Below are 22,056 nucleotides of genomic sequence, written 5' to 3'. Positions count from 1 at the left end.
TTAAATGTGTTCTGCATGTGGTGAAGCACAGAAATTATGAGTTGGACTAAGTTTCCTGTGCAATTTAAGAGGTTGTCATCTGTGTTCAATATTCAGGAAATTGACAAAGAGGGGCCATACAGCATATCTTGCTCTAATTGTTTGTAGTTGATGATTATTAAAATAATTTAGTCAATTCCTCCAGAAAGTTTCCAGGAAATCTGCTTCAACAACATGGCAGTTTGTTAGGCTGGCATTTGAGTCTGCTTTGGCAGTCAAGATCCTCCTATTTAATTGGTCAAACCTCAAACATGGTGACATGTTTATTTTCTTGTATAAGATGACCTACCATCTGATAAAACTGTCACAGTAACCTTGTTGCTTTTTGTGGAAAAACAGTAAAACAAAAGTACAGTCTATTGAAATATTTTGATTAAATTGAAATTTAAAAAAGAAAGTGATTCCTCTTCTTCCTCTTTCAGGTGAAATGAGCTCTCGACATTTCAAGCCTGAGATTCGTGTCAGCTGCCTTCGCTTCTCTCCCACTGGTAAGTCAGAACACGTTTGAGGTATTTCTTCCTCTTACTATACTACTGTATACTGAACTGTATGTATAAGTAGTATATAGGTCAGAGGAAGTTCTAATAATGGTGCTAACAGACTTTCATGGTTCTAGTTAGTTTTGGTTGTTATACAAGAGAAATGTATGTTGATGGAGTTCCTTTTTATTGAAAAGCAAAATGTGTTACATACAGATGCAACATGTAAATGGTAATGTGTGACTTTTTAAGAAACTTGCTGCTAGCTGTGCCTGTCAGTACAATTTTTGAAGGAAATTGGGAAGGAAATTGCAATGGAACTACAGAAGCAGCTTTAGAGAATAAATAAAACAGATTAAAAGGACAAATCCTGTATGAAGAGAAAAGAGATACTGTTTACAGCCCAAATATTCCATTAGGCATCAAAAGGGAACATGGAACTAAAGGAATAGGAACTTCTAAACCAGAGGGCAGATAGTAATGTGCTATGGCATGAAACTTCTGGAAAGTGGAGAGATGACTGTGTCTAAAGGGCACTGTGAGAAAGGCAAAGACTGTCCACTGCTGCTTTAGTTAAAGGGGAACTGTAACACTATTTTTATATCTCAGTGATGACTGCATTTTAAACCACATTGAAACTACCAAGTGTACAACCTCCACTTAACATCACAGAAGAGTTGAAGATCAATATATGCTAAGTGCCATATTGCAGTCATTGTCTGAGATTCAGAACAAGGCAACAAAACTTCAGGTGATGTAAAAGCGGCCCTATTACATTGTAAACATGCTTTAGGCCAGACTAATTTTGCTACTACAGTATATCAAATTAAAATATTTTCATGAAACTGACATATACATGTTTTAGATACTTTAGCTAAGTATTGCAAAAAAAAAAGGAGCAACTAAACAACTAAAATGTACTTTTTGCAAAAGTGCTCCGTTATTTACATTGGTGACTATTACATTGGTAATTATTTTGTGGTAAATCTCACCTAAAAGAAAAATTCTAGCAGGACTTATATTTTTGGAGGACTTGCTGTGCCGTAGCCTATGCTGTTGTCTGAACAGCTGATTTGAATTAGTACAATCTAATTGAATTCAACATGTCAACTTTGAAATGGTTTTGCTGACACTTACTACTTGTTAACTCAGATCATATTCGAACATTCCAGGGGTGAAATGTCCGCTGCACAACATATACTTATTCAGTTGTACATCTTGCTGAAACTGGTTAAGAAAATTGTCGATGGGACCAACATTAGAGTGCTCCTGTTTATTACCCATCTCCTGGCTAGTTGAATATCCTTTGGAAAAAGAAACAGATTGACTTTGCTAATCCAATTGTCTGTTTTGTGTGCAACCACTATATTCTGAACAGCCAAATGCACAACAGTGATGCAATGTTTAAAAAATAAATGTGAGTTCAAAAAGACAAAAAAAGGATTAACATTGTTAGAAGACCATGTTTCTCATTTGCTTCCAGTGATTAGCGAGCAGGAAGGGCTGCTTTTATGTAACAATTATCGTGAACTGTTGCTCTCGCCTGTGGAGAGACCAGCGGTTTCTTGTCTGCCTGCTACAAGACCATACTGTATGATTACCATACAGTGCTTTCACAAAATTCCAGTTTAGCACTTGACAGTTTAGAACTTGTAGTTTGTAAAACTTTGTGATACAGTCAATAAATGATTTTGTTACTGAGATTTAATCATTAGTTTTAAGAATTTGGGACTGCAGTTCCCCTTTAAGCCTGGAGTCAACTTGCTAATTCTAGAATTGAATGTAGATATGTTCCCAAATCAAGAAAAAGCGAAAGGGCGAGTCTGTTAGTTTCCTGACACAGATGGGAAAAAAAGTGGGAGAGGCTTTAGTTCCCTAACACAGAAGAATAATAACATCACATCACTTTATTAATCCTTTACAATTTCTTGCATTAGGAATTTGTCTTTTCGCATACCCCAGCTTGCTCTCCATGAGACAGACACAGACAGGGAGAGAGCATGGGGTCAGAGTGCAGGGTCAGCCATTGTGCAGCGCCCCTGGAGCAGCTGGGGTTAAGGGCCTTACTCAGGGGCCCAATGGAGTAGGATTCCTCTGCCTGCTGCGGGATTTGAACCAGCAAGCTTCCAGCCACAGGCGCAGATCCTTAGCCACAGAGCCACTGTTTCGACACCTGAGAGACACCTGAAGAAGGCTCCACGGCCGAAACATTGTGTTTTCTTTTCTTCTTTTTTTCAGCATGGAATAAACCTGTTACTTGTTCCTATATTAATTTGGTGCCTGACTAACTCAGTGATGGACAACGTTTGTGAGACCAAAGCCTTTTCAACTCAGTTTGGACAAAAAGAGGTGTCCACTGCTCAAAATAATAATACACTTCAGGGAAAGAAAATCAAAAAGTAAAAAATATAGTTAAGTTACATGATTTGCTTTTAAGTATCCAATGAAGAAAACTTAGTTAAAATGGTTACTGCAATAAAACAAATCTCAAACCAAAAGAAAGCAAACAAATGACAATTGGAAAAAGATCTCTTGAAATCATTTTTAAACTACATTATAAGTGAATTACTGATATTTACAAATGATTAAATGCAAACCAGCAGAACACTCTGAAATTATAAGACATTTTGAAATTAAGTCATATCAGAAATAGTGACTCAAAGTTAAAATGTAGTATAGAACACTACAAGCAAAAACAAATGTAAGGACAGACACCGTTGCCAAAAATGCTAAAACGTTACAAAATTGTGAAAACTGAACTCTGTGGATTAGATGAGATATTGGTTACTTGAACCTCCTATTAAACATGGACATATTCTCGTCTAAATAGTAGACTATATTGTAAGCACTGTCAAACCTATGCAACATGGAGACCTTAGACCAGTGTCTCCAAACCTCCAATACATTTCCTGTTATAAAACAGGGAAAGTATTAAATAGGTCTCAAGATTTAGTGATAATTACCACACCATTCTATACATGATTATTCCTCTGAAAACGTATGCAGGTTGATATGATCATGAACATGTTTAAGAACCCAAACATACGATAGTGTTGAGGGTGATCTGTGTAAATTCAGTTCAATAATTTAATCATCTCTTTTTATTAAAATAGATGATTTTAGTGTGCAGTGAAATTTATAGATTAGTTTCATACAAAGATTAAAAGCTGTATCAGAAAATTAAAAGAGTCTCCATCTCACATTTGCATAATGCTCAAGCTATTTCCTGACCCCAATTTGCTTTAACAATATAAGATTGTGTTTATTTTATGTTGTTTAAATGTGCTAGGAATTTCATTTCTGTTACTAAAGATATGTATGGCTGTTTTCTACACAGGACGCAGCTGGGCAGCGACTTCCACTGAAGGTCTGCTGATCTACTCTCTGGACAGTGCAATGGTGTTTGATCCTTTTGACCTGGACATAGATATCACTCCAAGTAGTGTTCGCCAGCAGCTGAGCTTGCATTCTTACATGACCGCCATTGTATTGGCCTTCCGCCTCAATGAGAGGAAACTCACCCTGGAAGTCCTGGAGGCTGTCCCCCATAACGAGAGTAAAACAATCTTTTTGTAAAGTTATTTAACACAGTGTTCAGAAACAAACTGAGGAAATACAGGCATGCAATACATTACTTCTTGAAATTTGAAATAAAGCAGCAGAATGGATGTTTGGTTCAGTCTCCATTCCATAAGAATCTGGAGAGTCGTGGTTTCTGAAATTGGGTGTGTAGCTGTTGTAGCCCAGAACTGCACTCCAGTAAAAGCCATTGTATAAATAGGGCTCCAGGTTTTTATTGTGAATTCGTTTGTGCTGAACATTGTAAATATGAATAAAAATATTATATTCTTCTATTCTATTTTAATTATTTGCAAGTACAAATGATGTAATAATGAACAGTAGTTTCTCACACTTATTCATGCCAGCAGTTATATCACCCTGTAACTCGGGGGTTGCTCATGGAGTCTGCTAGATCCAGCTACTCGTCAGCAGCACCCTGCAACTCAGGTGTGGCTAGTACCTGGATGGGAGACCTCCTGGGAAAAACTAAGGTCGTTGCTGGAAGGGGCCAGCAGGGGGCACTATGCACTATGGCTGCCATCGCATCATCTGGGTGGTTGCTGCACATTGATGTGGAGGGGAGTCCCATTACCTGTAAAGAACTTTGAGTGGAGTGTTCAGGAAAGTGCTATATAAGTATAAGGAATTATTAATGTACATTGCTTTCCTTATTATACCAAATATTATTGTTGATTATATTTGGATTTAAAATGGTTTGCCAAAATTCCACATCACAAAATGTCTGCAGTGTTTGTATCAGTTTTTAAACTTGATATGTATACAGGTCCATGGAATGCCATATTTAGTCATATATAGCTTTAAACTTTAATTCCAGTCCTCTGTATAGGATTAGTGATTACTCTCTTCTGACTATTCATTGGTACTCTCTCTTTGCTTGCCAGTCAGTGTGTTGTGCAGCTCACTACCCGGTGTATATGTGGAGAAGCTGATGCATTTTGTGGCCACTGCCTTGGAAAACTCACGCCATCTGGAGTTTTTCTTAACCTGGGCTGAGTGTCTGCTCTCTTTCCATGGACAGAACCTGAAGACCAGGTCAGTCAATATATACAATATACTATAATATACAATATACTGGTCCATGAAAAATTGTTCTCCCCCTTTCAGATTTTCTGAATTTTCACACATTTCGACATTGAGTGTTATCAGAGCTTTATGTGGGTCTGGGAGAATAAGTGAAAAAATAACAGTAAAGTTGCTTGTTTCATTTATTTCATTGACAGAGTAATCCTGCATCCATTATCCCTGTGTGAATAAGTCAGTGCCCCAATCAATCAATCCAGTTAAAAGAATAACTAGAGCTAGCTGTGTAAACACTTTATTTGGGCTAATTTGGCCTGCCCTGTTCTCTATATAACTCACAAACTTTGGCTTTGTCTGCTCAAAAGACATTCTTGAAGATATCTGAAAAAAGTAATTGATGCCTGTCAATCTGAAGAAGGTTATAAAACCATTTCTAAAGTTCTGGGGTTTTAGTCGGAATCATAGTCTTGAAGTGGAGACAATAGTGAATCTTCCTGAGAGTGGCTATCCTCTAAAATAACTCCAAGAGTACAGCGCAAAATTATCCGGGGAGTCCCAAAGAAACCCAGAACGACATCCAGGGATGTGCAGGCCTCTCTGAGATTGAGTCATGCAGCAAGACAGTGATCCCAAGCAAGAGAATGGATGAAGAAGAAGAAATTCAGTGTTTTGGAATGGTCAAGTCAAAGTCTAGAGCTAGACCAAAGAAATGGAAATACAGGCATGAGTTGTGACGGTTATGTCCCTTATTTCCGGAAGATCTTTTCTACACCTCATGACATGAATATTTATTGTATCTTGATTGGTACTGAGATATATCATAGTATACAGATGTACTGTTTAGATTAAAGATTAAAACTAGAGCATCTCACTTAGAAAAAGAGAAGCTGTGGAGAAGTAATGCTCGTGGAGTTTCCTAATTGCGGTCTGACATAAATGTAATTTATGTCCATATTTTATTTTCAAAATATTAAAGGGAGTCTGTAAAATGCTTTTTTATGTACTTTAAAAGCTTTGAGGAAAGAATGTTCTTATTATATGTAGTTTATGTGGTTGGGTGTTTAGCTAACTGACAAAATATCATAACGCTATAAGATGTTATAGCACATGCAGGCATTCCATTTTATTTCTTCGTAAGAAGGTGTGTGGAGTGAAACCCCTGTGACACAGCTGAAACATAGGCCTGTCAAACTGTTAGCATGATACGAGCACAACATCATTAATACTTTGACTACTCTTAAGAGTATGGTAGAAATATCATGGTGTCAGAAGGTCTAGTTATTAATAATATTATACCAGCAAATTAAACTATTAAATGTTTTGTCCTGTCTAGTTTTAATAGTTTTAAGTAACTCGTGCATTAAATCCCCAATGGACTATTTCAAATTCGGTATTGGCAGGAGCCTCTACTGAATGCTTTTATAATATTGCTTTGAAACTCTAAAAAATGACCATTTGAAAAAATAACTCTACAGTAGGCATTTAATATAAAAGTACACAATTAACAATGCCAAAATATGAGGACCGATTGAATGTCTGTGTATGAGATTATTTATTACTAACCCATTATTGCACAGTTATTTATTGTATTTTATATTTGACCTTACTGGGGATCAATACACTTTTGCAACAATGCCTTGTACTTTTTGACAGAATCTTATCAGATGTGTTAATTTTGTTTCTTATACATTTTATTATACCTTTATTATACAAATAAATTAAACCGATTGACTAAAATGACTAAAGCTAATTGTTTTAGTCTAATAAAAGTAAGTCTTAACTATAGTCATAATTTAGTTGACTAGACTAACGTTTAAGTGGGTGACTATAACTAAAAGACATTTTAGTTGACATGGCTAAGACTATGACTAAATCAAAAACTGGTGACACTGTACACAGCTATGTGAGGGATGGTCACCTGTTACAGGAAGTGTTTGGTTACAGTGATTGCAGGATGACTTTATGAGATCAATGAAACAAGCACCAGTGTGTTACCCAAAAAGAATTGCTGCCAAAGGGGTTTTCACCAAGTATTAACTCTAAGCCTTTTTCTGCTTATGATATTTTAGTTTTGAATTTTTAATATATATTTTTCTCAAAAAAAGATTTTCCCCTTAAAAGACTAGAACATGGTTTGTAGCTAAGTGAAAAGGTCATCATTTAAATATATGAAACTCTCCCCAAAAAATTTTAAAAAATTTAAGAGGTTGCAGATTTTCTATAGGCACTGTACCTATATGTTTAGATTGCCCTTTTCTGAACTGTTAGAAGATAAAAATACATTAACATTTAAAAATAAACCGTTAAACATTTTAAAGCTTACATTGTTACTCAAGAGTAGAGATAATTTATCTTTCAGTCCTACATCGATGTAAGAACTTGGTTTGTTGATGGAACCAACACACTCTTTTCTGTTGTTAAATTGTTTTTACTCTACTGTTTAATTGCTTTTAAGTTATATTATAACTTCTAACTTACTTCTGCCACTCGACTAGTGCTGGAAAAGGGAGGGATTAGGCAGAAATGGGTATTAGATTACTACAATGTAAGATAAATAATGATCCAAGGCAAGTGCTCTTTCTTAGTTCAAACCAGGGAGATTTTGAATATTGTGAGTTTTGGTGGCCATTTTGACTTGGCCATGTCATGTTAAGTCCATGGCAGTTAATAAGTTAACTTTTTTTACATGCACTTCTTTAAGGGCTGTATGTAAGTCTGCCAAATTTTAAATCAGAAATCTATTATTAATTCAGAAATCTAGAATTATCTAAATAGCTAATCAGTAAATTGAGTATTTAACAAATGCAGTTCTAAATTGGTGCATGCCAATTGCACCGTGGCTTCACATGCCGACTAAATTTAACTGTGATTAAAACATAATTCTAAAATGTTTTAATATATTTTTATATATATATATTACTGAACTTTTACTAAGCATTTTTATTTTAGTCCATGTTATATAAGAATTTTAAAAATAGAAATATTAGAGATTTGAGAGAAAGTAATGAAAAATCTCAAAAGAGGAGTGAATGCATTAACAGATCCTATATTTGGTCATAAATTATGCTGACAATACCAAGGTATTGTTAAGTTTATAATTGTTATATTAGTACCCTTAAGATATGATCGTTTGGACCTTTTGGTATACAAATCATTTAGTAAGTTTTTCTTGCTTTTCTGGTAGAATAACTTGTCAATGAAAAATTTAATCCATTCTCAGATCAGGATCAATATTGCCAGTAATTCAGTCCCTACAGAAGAGTATTCAGATGCACTTTGAGGACCTGTCCAAACTGTGAGTATTTTTAATCATCAAGGTTTGTTTGGGGCAGCACAGTTGTTCAGTAGCTAGCATTACTGCTACGCATCCCTGAGGCAATGGGTTCAATTCAGTACCTGGGGTGCATCTACAGTGGTGCTAGAAAGTTTGTGAACCCTTTAGAATTTTCTGAATTTCTGCATAAATTTGACCTAAAATGTGATGAGATCTTCATCTAAGTCATAAAGTAGAGATCTCAATAACACAAAACACACAAAAGGATATACTTTTTCATTAATTTATTGATCAAAATGATCCAACATTAAATGTCTTTGTTGGAAAAAGTATGTGAACCTCTAGGATTATCAATTCAGTTAAGAGGATATAGAGTCCGGAGTGACTCTCCTCATCTCTCCCCAATGGGATGGGATGACAATCAGGTGTGAGTTTGGGTAGTCCTACCCTATTTAAAAAAAACATAAACCTGTGTCTTCACTACCAAAGTCTGGTCTTCACCACACAGGTTTGCATGCCATGTCTCGATCAAAGGAGATTTCTGAGGATCTCAGAAAAAGAGTTGTTGATGCTCAGCAGACTGGAAAAGGTTACAAAACTATCTGTAAAGGCTTTGGACTTCACCAGTCCACTGTCAGGCAGATAGTGTACAAATGGAGAAAATTTAACACCATTGTTATTCTCTCCAGGAGTAGTCATCCAACAAAAATCACTCAAAGAGCAAGGTGTATAATATTCCGGGAGATCACAAAGAACCAGGGTAAAGCCTAAGGATGTGCAGACCTCTCTTGCACTGGCTAATGTCAGTGTTCATGAGTCCACCATCAGGCAAACACTGAACAAGAATACATGGAAGTGTACATGGAAGGATAGAAAGGAGGAAGCCACTAGTCTCCAAGAAGAACATTGCCTGTTTAAAGTTTGCTAAAGAACACCTGGTTGAGCCAGAAGACTACTGGAAGAATGTTCTGTGGACAGATTAGTTGAAAATAGAACTTTTTGGCTTAAATGAGAAACGTTATGTTTGGCGAAAACCAAACACTGCATTCCAACATAGGAACCTCATCCTAACCGTGGAACATGGTGGTGGCAGTATCATGGTTTGGGGCTGTTTTGCTACCACGGGACCAGGATGGCTTGCCATCATTGGCGGACGTATGAATTCTAGATGGTACCAGCAAATTCTACGGGAGAATGTCAGGGTATCCATCCGTGAACTGAAGCTCAACAGAAGGTGGGTCTTGCAGCAAGAGAACGACCCTAAACACATAAGTCAGACTACCAAAGAATGGTTGAAGCAGAAGAAATTTTGCGTTTTAGAATGGCCGAGTCAAAATCTAGACCTTAATCCAATAGAAATGTTGTGGCAAGACATGAAGCAGGGAGTTCATGCAAGAAAGCCCACCAACATCACTGAGTTGAAGCAATTCTGTAAGGAGGAATGGGCCAAAATTCCTCCAAGCTGATGTGCCAGACTGATCAACAGTTACCGTAAACGTTTGGTTGAAGTCATTGTTGTTCAAGGGGGTCATACCAGTTAGTGAAAGCAAAGTTTCACATACTTATTCCGACAAAGACATTTAATGTTGGATCATTTTGATCAATAAATGAATGAAAAAGTATATCCTTTTGTGTGTTATTTGATTTATTGGGTTCTCTTTATTTTTATGATTTAGATGAAGATCTGATCATATTTTAGGTCAAATTTATGCAGAAATTCAGAAAATACTGAAGTGTTCACAAACTTTCTAGCACCACTGTACATGGAGTTTGTATGTTCTTCCCATGTTCTTGTGGGTTCCTTCCGGGTGTCCAGTTTCCACCTACAGTCCAAAGAAGACTTCATTGTCTTCTGGGAAAATTGTCCTTCATGTGAGCGAGTGAGTTACAGATGCAGCCAATCAAAACACGTGAGGTACATCACTGTACAACAGTGCGTGTTGCATCATAACGTGGTATGACGCAGTGTGACGCGTCATATGACGTCATATCGGAAAGTATCCGGAATCACCTTGTAAAACCGCCAGGAGGAGCCAATAAAGCTTAACCTCTCATGTACAGCATTTGAGCTTTTAAATTTAAACTGTGTATTACAGCATGTTAATCATCAATCATTTAAAAGTTGGTATATTTTATGAAAGCAAGATTGCTCAGTTGGGCAAAAGTACACAACCTACCTTTATCATAAATATTTTAATTATGCAGAAATATTTTATGCATCAAAGCCTTTACCGAAGATATTACTAATAGTATTAATAATGAATGACCTTGGACAAGCTGTAAACTCAAGGTATTACGCTGGTCCACATTATTTGTAACTGTCATTTTAAATGAAAAGACTTTATTTTTTCATCGACAAAAAGTAACACCACAGCATTTCGTTGATCTAACTAACAAGGATGGGACATTAGCTAGCCAATATGATAAAGGAATAACTTACTTTTTTTGTTTATTTCTTTATCACATTTATTTGAACATTTCCATCGATTGTACAAGCACTGAAAAACTGTCCAATCCCTAGTTCGTCGGGCATTTTCTTTTACTATAACAGACATAAAAACTCCCTTTTAACAGAGCATTTCATAATTTCTAACATTGAAAATTATTTAAACTGCGATACTTTTATCATTCAACGAGAGCTCAAAATATCACAAGGATCCTCAAGAGATCAACAAAGACAACAGAAAAAGATATGTGTACATGAGAATCCAAGCTTTTTTATCTATGCTAAGACGTAGTCTTTAAAATTTCTTCATCACACAGTGAAGTCAAACTTCCGGGATGTGCCTATATTAGAAAATATAGGACTTCTTCGAATGTATGTCAGGCAATCAGACTTCAGAACCGGAATTATCCGTTTTATAATGGGGAATATAGTGTAAAATCCTGGGTTCAGTAAAATGTTTCAGGCATTCATGTGAAGGACAACAGAGCTTTCACTGGCCAATTATCATTATTATCATTATTATTAATAATGATATTAATCTAAGGGTCTAAATATCTAAAAATATGTATCTATATAGCAGATAGTATCACTGTATTCCACTTTCTTTGTAAACACGGAAAAACAGATTCACAACGCAACGCTGTGTCACTGTGTAAAAAAAAACAGTTTGAACACCCTGTTTTTAATAAGCTGCTGAGCTAAGAATAGGAATGTTCCTGCTGCCAGAGGGGGTGGAAAGTGCCCGCGGTCATTTAATTAGTATTACAATTCGCACTGATTCCCTTACGAAGATATGGACATAAGAATATTCGTGCGTGGTCAAAAAATGGCATTAAGCACTTAAAATTAATATGGTTAATAATAGTAAACTGTAACATGCTGTAACAAGATCGGCTAAACTGGGAAGAAAATGTTTTCAGAGAAAATGTTTCAGGTGTGAAGAACATAGATCTCCAATGCAATTTCAACCAAACCTGTTCCCACACCCTGCCCCCACTGCCATTAGAATATACACAAAGCACTGAAATCTTTCGAGCTAATGATTAGGTGTTTCCGTCAACACCTTCCAGAAGCACTCCCGTGCCCAGACGAGAGAGAGACACAAGACAAGCCTGCCAGCCCGAGAGAGAGCAAGAGAAACACCAAGGGGTGTGGAACCAGGGAACTATTTACATGGAAAACGGGCGATCTCCCCAGACCTTCCACCCGTTTCACTGTTACCTGGATACCTCTTTATTTAGAACTCACTCTCCCCCCTGCCTGTCTGACTTTTTCTAATCCTTCTGTGCCCGAATTGCAGCGGGTAAGATATTTTCCAAGAAAAAAAGAGAAATTAAAAAAGAAATTTCACCAGAGCCTCTTCTCTTCTTGTGTCTAATTTTTAGTTTAGAAGGATTCAAGCAGGATTTTAGATGAAAGGCAGCGACCTCAATCAAGCCAAAATCATAATTGAACCCATTCAGAGCCTGCATTACATTTTAGCATTTCATTCTGAGCAGAAGACCCTCACACCTGAAGAAGGCTTGCGTTTTCTCTCTTCTCTTTTAAGCATGTGTACAATGCTGTAATACGATTTAAAATAATTAAAAGTCTAAACAGTATCAACTAAACTCCATTAATATAAGTATCGAGTGGTATTAAATAAATACAGCTTTTTAGTATAGATTACACTTTTCTAAAATGTATTTAAAAAATAAAAACGATTACAATCTGATCTTTCCACATTTGATCCCAAAATCCCAAGAAAAATAAATGTAAACGGGGAGAAAGCTATGCTGAAAGTTTATTAAGATACTTAGAAGACACACGTTTGCAATTTAAATCAAAATGGGGGTAACGGGGACTCTCTCTTATTATCAACACTAGTTCAATTGTGGTTCTTCTCAGATACTGTTGTTCGGCATTCAGGTAGATTGAACAGCTCAATACTGTAAATGCTGAAAGACTGTAACTCATTGATGGCAGTCAAAGTACGTGACTTTATAGAACAGTGCACAGCCAAGAAGAAGGCGAAATAAAAACAGGTTTCGATAGTTAATAACCACTTTTTATGTGCGAAACACGGGTGATTTTTCTTCCTCCTGATCAGCTTAGAAATCTGTATACCCTGTAAGGTTTTTAGTTCTTAATTAAATGTTTAAAATATGTGTTTCGAATAGAAAAAATCGTCTTCTGTTGTCTTCCTGGTATGTAGAACAGATCAGCAGGTCTTTTTTTCCCAGTCAGAGGGTGTCAGATGGTGTCAGCCAATCGCCATTCTGAAGCCGTACCGTAATCTCTGGTATAGGGACACCCCAGAATTCTGTCGCATAGTTTTAATCATTTTCATTTTAGGAAATTATGAAATGCTCGGTTAAAAGCAAGGGAGATTGTCCGTTATAGTGGACATAAAAACAAGAGTTTGCTGCGGCGTTATTGGAAACCCAATTTTAACACAAATCGCCGGCATTATATCCTAGAAGACACAGACCGGCGCCAGTGGGAGCATGCCCAGAGCATAAAAGAAAATGCAGACGAACTAGGGATTGGACAGTTTCCAAGTGCTTGTACAATCGATGGAAATGTTCGAATAAATGTGCAAAAGAAATAAAAAAATCATTTATTCCTTTATCATATTGGCTAGCTAATGTCCTCTCTTTGCTAGTTACCTGTGGCTGTGTTTCTGCGTTGCGTAGCAACGAGTGACTTTATTCTCAGGCGGAGGAACGTAAACAGCTTAATTTTCATGTTAAATAATTTTTTTTAATTAAAATTCATTCTATACAGCAATCGCATATTTGGGGACCGTTTCATAAAACTTTGATGCTTAAAATGTTTAGGGAGAAATGGAAGACCAGTGTGTATTTTTTCTTTTAACTACCAAGACCAGCCATATACAGTAAAGTTTACATACAGTAATATGTTTACTGTAATCAGTGATATGTTTACTGTATGTTCCTAAATTAATATCGTTTATGACCTTCAGATGTGTTATGCTCCTCTTCTTTTTATGCTCAGCTACTAAAATTTCCCTTTAGTGGTAAAATGTCACATAAATATTCAATACTAAGCGGATTAAAATGTGCACAGTAAAGAGATTAAATGATTAAATCTTTTCACTAACGACCAATGCACCACGAGTGCCCCTGTCGGTCATTTTGGCCAGCCAATCACATACCGCGGTACGGTGCGGTGGCGCACGCGTAGTTGCCCGCAGTACGGGTTTGTACCGTGCAGTTTGAATGGCTGCATCTGTATATGTGTCTGTGTGTATGCTGAGATGGACTAGCATCGCATGTGGGACAAGGTAATTTAAAAATTACCTATTTTTTTCTCCTGAATTCCTCCAGCATTTATGGTTTTGGCTCTTTTCTTGCTTAGTGCTCAGTCATCCAGTTTATTCTCCTGTGTCTATGGATGCTCCCTAAACCTTCCTTTCCATTGAGCAACATTTCCCTTAAGTTACATTTAAATGCTCAAATTAACAGGTTGTTACAGAGTTATGTTATCATGTCCTGGTCCAATGTATTTTGTTAGTATTACATATTTAATATTTATGGAATATTTAAAAAGTCCTCCTGGTCCAAATTAACTGTATTTCCATTAATGAGTTTGGAAAAAGCATGGGAATCTTAGTATCAAAATAATAATGGCCAAATGAATTTCACTAAACACACATATATTGCTTTTAAACAAAAATACACATGACCTGATCTCCTCTGTCTTTCCAAATTCAGTCTCCTGAATTTTTGATCACCTGTTTGCCTGTCTCTCTGGCCAGCTGCAGCAAGGCAAACATCTCAAGTGATACCTATTGTCTGAAAAGGCCTTAAGAACTGCAGTAAGATGTGAATTGCAAATATTATAGATTTTATAACCTCTCTTGCTATGAAAATATTAAATAATTTAAGATATTCTTTGAAAATGGCAAGTTTTCAATAAGTTTTCTTATTGAATAAGAATCTGAATATTAAAGACATTTTTCACTGGTGCATGTTTGGGTAGGATATTAATATTTTCTTTAATGGTGATGATTTTATGTTTTAATTTAAATTTGATTAAATTTGTCTTCCTCTTGTTTTCCTAAAATTGAAACATTTTCTGCAGTTCTTAATAGTTTGTTAGTTATATATGTCATTATCGCATTACTTCGGCAGAAGTTGCAGACCATGGATCCACCTTGACAAATTCTGCTTACCCTTAAGCAGACTTCACACGTCACAGGTTTTTAAATCCAGGGTCAAATATGGCAAATGTCCCACTCACTTTTTTGCTTTTTTGCCAGAATCAGTTGTGGGCAAAGACTTTATAAAACTTCCACCAGTTAGCCCTAGTCACATGCGACATTCATGTTTTACACAGTCTGGCTGTTTACCATAATGTAAAAAGGTATTTTTTTCTCTAAATCCTCTTTTACTTCTTTTTTCAACTTCACAGCTGTGACTGGAATCAGTATAATATCCAGTATGCCTTGGCTCTATCAAAGCAGCGTGGCATCAAGAGGCTGGCTTCAGAGTCCATCAATGAAGATGATGGGTCAGAGGAATTAGAATCAGTAAGAGACCAATCTTTTGAAGAGGCTGACATAGATATGTAAGAATTGAGTTATTGATTATATATATATACAATACCAATATACCAATTGGCACACATTTTAATCTTTGCTTTTTGGTAAACCGGGATGTACACCATTTTTTGTGTAGAGTGCTTTGTGTATATATGAAGGATGTTTCATACAGAATAGACAGGAGATCTTGGAGCAGAAGGTACCCCCTGTAAAAGATTCACAGAAGAGTTTCAGCTAAAGCACCAGAATTTGTATAACATTGACATTTTGACAGTTCGTCTTATGCTGAAGAATTATGTTGTTTTAGAGAATGTATTAAATGTTTTAATGCTGTTTGAACTGAAATTAAAACAATTATACAAGCCTTACACACTTGTAATCTTTCTCATACTGATATTTTCCGGCTCTAAGCACTTCCACTTCAGTCCAACTGAAGTCTGTGTACTGAAGTCTGGGGTTTAAGTCTTGTGAAGACTCAGTGAATTCAGTCACTCCACCATGATCTTCAATAAAAATTCCAAATATCTCTTATGGTGATATACAGACCAATATACCAATTTGTTGTCAGTGGGTGGGAGGACTTTGTGACTTCAGTGATTTACATCTTCTTGCGTATTTACAGCACACAATATGAGTGTACAGTAAAAACTGAAGGATTTCAAAAGCAAACGTAAAAAAAACATGCAACAAATAATGCTAAAACCATACTTTTTATATCAGACTTTGTATTTTAATTACAAATGTGACTTTCTAAGTAAAATGTTGTTTAAAATCAGTCTTCTTCCACTGTGATCTTATGCACTTGTCTTCCATTAATTTTAATTTACATTATCCTCTGAAGCATAAGTGCTGTATATATTCAGGAAAATATACAGATCCAGATCCAAAATATATACTTCAGTAGTTCACAGTTCAGCAGCTGCACAAGACTACAAGAGACTGCAGCATTTTAGAAATTTTCAGTTATGTGAGAGCGCTACTTTGTAAAACCGCCAGGTGGAGGTGTGAAAGCTGAACGTGGTGTGTGGAGCATTTGGGCTGTCACCAGAAAACGCTAGTTTTTTTTCCAATTATAGAATTTAAATTGTACATGGTTTAGACCTTTATTAATTTTAAACTGTTATTATACTGGAGCTTGTGAACGTGATGTGCCTCTTTCACGTTTAGATCCACATAGAGAAAATCCAAAGGTAAATAACAGTACTGTAATGTAATAAATACATACCTAATGTACACACAGTAGATGGTAGTGAAAGCTACAGATGCAGCCATTCAAAATGCTCGAGGGACTCTATGGTAAATCGCAGTGCACGTACCGAAAGGAACCGCATAATGCTGCATGTTTTTCATAAATAAGGTGAAATACCGTGTAAAACAGGCAGGTGGAGATGGTAAACATCTCATGTGCGGCATTTGGGCTGCCGCCAGAAACCACCTGGCTTTGAATCCCAGTCAATGCTGAGAGAGGATCTTTTTCCAATCACAAAATGTATGTTCTATACTGTTTAATCATTTTGAACTTTGTATTACAACATGTTAAACATTAAACTGATTAAAAAGTAGGTATATTTTATAAAAGCAAGATTGCTCAGTTGTACACAACCTTCTTCATAATTATGATTTAATTTTTTAACTTGGTAACTCACAGTTACCAATTTAAACCAATTGCTTGTTCTAACATTATAAAGCTTATATGCTGTACTTGTAAAAATGCAAGTTGTACTGATTTAATACTACTTAATAGGAATATTTATATGGAATCGTGTAACTAAGCAGCTAAATTATCAGTGTATCAATGTATAATAAGTGGACATTTTGGAAAAATTTTGACATTCGACATTACAAAAAAAAAACTTTTATTGTCCTTATAGTAGTTTTGGGCAATGGACTGTAATGTAGCGTGCTGTACCCAGGCGGTTCAAAGCCCAATCAGAGAATTACTTTCTTTGTTTCTTATATAGACGAATACATAAAAATAGTCCATTATAGCTTGTTGTTGGCTCTGTGTGCATCTGGATGAATTATTATAAGTGATGGTTTCATAATTAATTCTTTAAGTTAAACAAAGGAGGGAAGAAGAGTTATTTTTACAATTGCCAGTAACCAGAGAACAGCTTATCAATATGTTAAAACCATACCATGACAGTGAAGACAGATGTGTTACACCTCGACCCACTGTTTACTACACTGTTTTGATGGTGTTGTGTGGCTCTGTGGGAATTATTCTGTAAACTGAAGATTTATATAGCAGACACGTTGTGTATTGCCTCTTTGTAAAAACATTCCAATTTAAATGCAATACAATAATAATAATAAATGACCATGAACTGTAAACTGAAGAGTTAGAGAGACGCGCTGAGTCTTGTCTTTTCAGCTTGGAATTTAACCTTTAGAGCGATCCTTTTAGCAAATTTTTTTACATAGCTTGATGAGTAAAAATAGATTGGATTAAGAAAAATATTTCACACATACTTTGAAACCATACAGCTTTGGAACAGCGGGAGGCAAAACACTCAGCATTGACTGGGATTCTTCCACATGAAACGTTTCTTTTCAGTCCATTGAGCGAGTGGGCTGCGAGATTGTCTGCTGATATACGCTGTCATTTTAGCGCCATAGAATCTTCTACTTTCCCCATTACATGACAGAGACACTCCCTCAATCTCAAGATGGTTCAAACAGTTTATTGCAGTTTGAAATGCCTTCTTAAATGAAGCAATGCTTAATTAAAGATGCATGGTAAATGTTCTCAAGCTTTGAACTGTATTTCTTGTCAGTGTTTCCTAGTTTAAAGTAAACAGCAGCAAGTTTAAGTTTCCCTTTTCTGGATATTAAGGGATTAGCAATCTCAAATTCATCTACGTAGAAATGTAGGCAGATAATTTTCGAAGAAGAAAGAGGACTGCTTTTGTACTGGTCTCCATCAGTATAGTCATCCATAATGTCATGTTCCTTTTTTGTATGCACCTGGTTCAGCATTGCCCACACATCTTCATTCTGAGCAATCTTCACCAGAAGATCCTAGAGAGGTATTGTCACGATCACAAACCCCTCCTCTTAAGGGCGCTCCAGCCCTTCCTTGTTTGCCTCATTCCCCGCACGTGTTCCTTGTTCCAGCCCCTTTTCAGTTCCCCCTTAAAAGCCAGATGCTGATGCTAATCAGGGATCTGCATTGGTTTCTGCATCATGCGAGCCCGGGACCTGGATGCGCCTGGCTCCGTTATGGTTTTAAGTTTCTGTTCCCGTTCCCCCTGCCGGTCCCGACCCGGTTCTGGTTTTTAATCTTTTGTCTCGGATCGATCGTCTGACCTTGGACTTATGCCCCGTTTTTGGATTTCTCTTTGGACTCGTCCCTGGATCATTTGCCTCGGCCACACCTTCCCCGACCACCAGCACTTCATGGACACACCCCCCCCTGTTTTCATCCCTGCTTCCTGCATGCCTTTTTTCCTGATGTTTTCTCACTCAACCCCATATCGTGTCGTCTGCATAGGGTCCAGAAAGAACTGTCCCTGACAGGTATACAGTGGAAATGTGCACCATCTTTTTCTGATTGTTCCATCTGAATCTGTACTGGTGCAATGAATTCCAGTTCATCTTCACAATAAGGCTCAAGCATCCATTCACTACTTATCTGTCTGAGGCACTCATCAAAAACATTTTGCTGATTAAGAAGCTCACAAAGGTCATCACCATCATCAGTGTCAATTTGATGTATATTTTGGAGATGAAATTTCAATATCTTAGTATGGTGAGTTGTGAAAAATAACGTGCAGATCCTCCACAATACTGGTTTGTACTGTTAAGGTTTTGTAGTAGATCTTCTGTTCTGAATTCTTTGTTGTTAACCTCTTGGCAGCCTGCATCGTCAATGATAGGAAGCTTTTCTTCAAAGTCATTGATGTCCTTCTGTGAACTATGGAGCTCAACATTATAAGCTTCTTCACCCTCACTGAGGAGATCTTCGATGTTTGAGATAAACATGTGACCTGTAGGAGTTGAAGGTCTTGCTAATCTTGCCACAGCCATTAAATCCACATGTGAATTCAATGTTAGGAATACTTTGGTGATAAGGTCCGATGTTGAATTTGTTTAATTAGTGAGAATCTTTATTGCATAGTGGACAGTTGAAGAGAGTGGGTCAAACCTTGAAATATTGTGACAAATTCTTTAAGATTATTTGAGGTCAACCAGTCTGATACTTCTTGGATGGTCCACTGTGACACATCTATGCTCATCACTATTATCTGTATAGAGGGATAAATTTAGAGGAGTTAGTAATGACATGAAACTGGACGTAACCAACAGGGTTACTGATTTAAAATGAAAGATGTATGGAATTATAGTGATATTTACCTCATGCCTGTAGCTCAAATGGACAAAAAATTAAGAGGGAGACACTTCTACAATAACTCTGGTGTATGTGGATCATTACATTTAGTAATTGGTGGCACCTTGAAAAAAAAACATCTACTATAGCTGATTATCATTTCCTGCATCTATTCTGAATAATTTTAGCTCATTCTTCTATACATTACTGCTTTGACATTTAAGGACTTTGAGTTAGGGTCCTGCCCTGGACTGTTCTGCAGTAACACTACTGCAGTGCCAATGTGCTTGTCTCTGATTAAGTCATGTTACTAAGGACCTCCTAGATCTACCTCTCGTTCAACATAATCGTTCCACATAATAAATTGAATAAGAATTAACTATTAGTCTAGTAACAATGACTAACCTAATCCAAACATGAATTTATGACAGATTCATGAAAAATTGAAAAAAAAAGGTCAAGAATGATGCTTTGTTCAGTGTTTTTTTTCCATAGTGGCTTGATCAAAGCTTGACTAAGGTAATAGCAGTATCTAAAGAGGGGCAGGGCAATGGATATGTCAATAGCAGTTATATTCAATTTTGTAGGTTATTTTACACTCAAAACAGAGAGCGTTAGATGTTTTCAAGAATAACTGATATATATGGTTCAGTCATATTTTAACAATAAATCCTTGATTAGATAAAAATCCAGTGTTTTCACTTATGGGTCCCTTATTCAAAAGTCCTTCCTTCCGTGACAGAGTTAAATATCCTGTTACAACATTATATTTTCAAATGAGAGGATAAGCTGTCAGATATATAAAGATATCAGTACTGAATTTCAGAAGTAACACTTTAGCTGTTATTATTTTATCTTTATAAAGTATATTACATACTTGAGTCTGCATTTCTACTCCAAGTAAATGTTACAGTATTTAAATAGTTAAATATTCTGGTAAACGCTGACCTTTACAACTGCACTAACACAAAAAAACTACATTAAATACTATTAATATAATGAGCTGTAATCAACAAATAGCATTCTCACATCCGTTCCAATTTTGTCTAGGTGTGAAAGGGTAGTGTGTAGAGCAGTGGTGAAGGCGTACTCAGTTGATTTGTTCTGTCAGTATGCAGATTGCAGTAGGTTCAAGGTGCCAGGCAGTGAAGAGGTGATTTGTGCTTTGATCAGCCACTCGAAGCATTTCATGATGACTGTGAGTGCAAGAGGGTGGTAATAATTTAGACAGCAGTGTTCGTAAGAGTAGGAGAATTAATACACAATTTATTGCAACATTGTCCTCTAGGATTGTACAATGTGGCATAAAGATAGTAATTTAATCTGTAGCAATTTTTCTCCTGTTCCTGATGTGCTGTTTAATGAGACTTCTAAGGCAGAATTACTGCTGCCTGTCATGTAGATAGATCCTACACTTCAACAATAAATGACTTACAGATGTAGCCATTCAAGTTCAACCGGTTTAATTTAATTCAATTAAAAATTACTGCATCCCAGTAGGGCAATTCAAGACGAGCCATTACAACAAGTCTTAAAACGAAAGAGTATATATTACAATTATAATCAAGAATAACAAAGCAATATTAAAAATACCACTGAAACCAAAATATAATGTATCAGATCACTGTTAAAAATATTAAATTATTAATTTCAAACTGTAATTTGTTCAGGGTCATTTTTAGCTGTTTTCACAACCTTTGCTTTCTTAATAAAACTCCTATTTTTGAGACCGGATGCTTCAGTTGTCAATAACTCAACCAACAAATGACAGAGCCTTCAAACCACAGGCATTTTAAAGATTGCAATTTGTGAAAACTTTCACAGCTTTTATTTAATCAATATCAAGAACCTAGGTGCAGTTTTACAAACCTTAATTTGAATAAAGCGGAGCCCAGGTGTAAAATTATTTAGCATTATTCTACATTTTTATTTATCAGTCAAAGCGTTCTGAAGACTCTCAAACTGGGAAACTGATTCTTTTAATTTTAAAGAAAATCAATAATAAGAAACAACAGCTTGTTAACGCCTAAATTAGACATTGCATAACTTTAACATCCATGAAAAAAATGGGTTTAGATAGTTAACATTTTATGCACAAAAAACAGGTGATTGTTCTTCCTCGTGATCAGCTTATAATCTTTGTGTAAGCTGTAAGTTTTTTTACTTTTTAATTAAATATTTTAAACACTTTGATTTCGTAAACACAACACGCATATCGTACAGATAAAATCACATTAATTCTCCACTCTTCTTGTGGTGTGAAGCAATCAGCAGGTCACCAAGGAAAGAACACACCACCCGCTGAGCTTCGTTAGAGAAAAGGTGGCACTGAGAGGTTTA

General features: G+C 36.2%; 1 protein-coding gene across 1 annotated transcript in view; it reads left to right on the top strand.

The window, feature by feature from the left end:
- Positions 1 to 15,751, top strand: part of pwp2h (PWP2 small subunit processome component) — a 52,936-nt gene extending 37,185 nt beyond the window's left edge. Inside the window, exons 17-21 of the mRNA XM_088913681.1 lie at positions 462 to 527; positions 3,856 to 4,074; positions 4,982 to 5,132; positions 8,341 to 8,415; positions 15,257 to 15,751. Coding sequence (XP_088769807.1) covers positions 462 to 527; positions 3,856 to 4,074; positions 4,982 to 5,132; positions 8,341 to 8,415; positions 15,257 to 15,416 — 671 coding nt within the window. The 3' untranslated portion in view covers positions 15,417 to 15,751. The remainder of the gene's footprint in view (positions 1 to 461; positions 528 to 3,855; positions 4,075 to 4,981; positions 5,133 to 8,340; positions 8,416 to 15,256) is intronic.
- The last annotated feature ends 6,305 nt before the right edge of the window (positions 15,752 to 22,056 follow it).

Source organism: Atractosteus spatula, chromosome 4, assembly GCF_055471065.1.
Source record: "Atractosteus spatula isolate fAtrSpa1 chromosome 4, fAtrSpa1.hap1, whole genome shotgun sequence".
In the NCBI taxonomy this organism is placed as follows: Eukaryota; Metazoa; Chordata; class Actinopteri; order Semionotiformes; family Lepisosteidae; genus Atractosteus; species Atractosteus spatula.
This window is presented reverse-complemented; position numbering and strand designations above follow the sequence as displayed.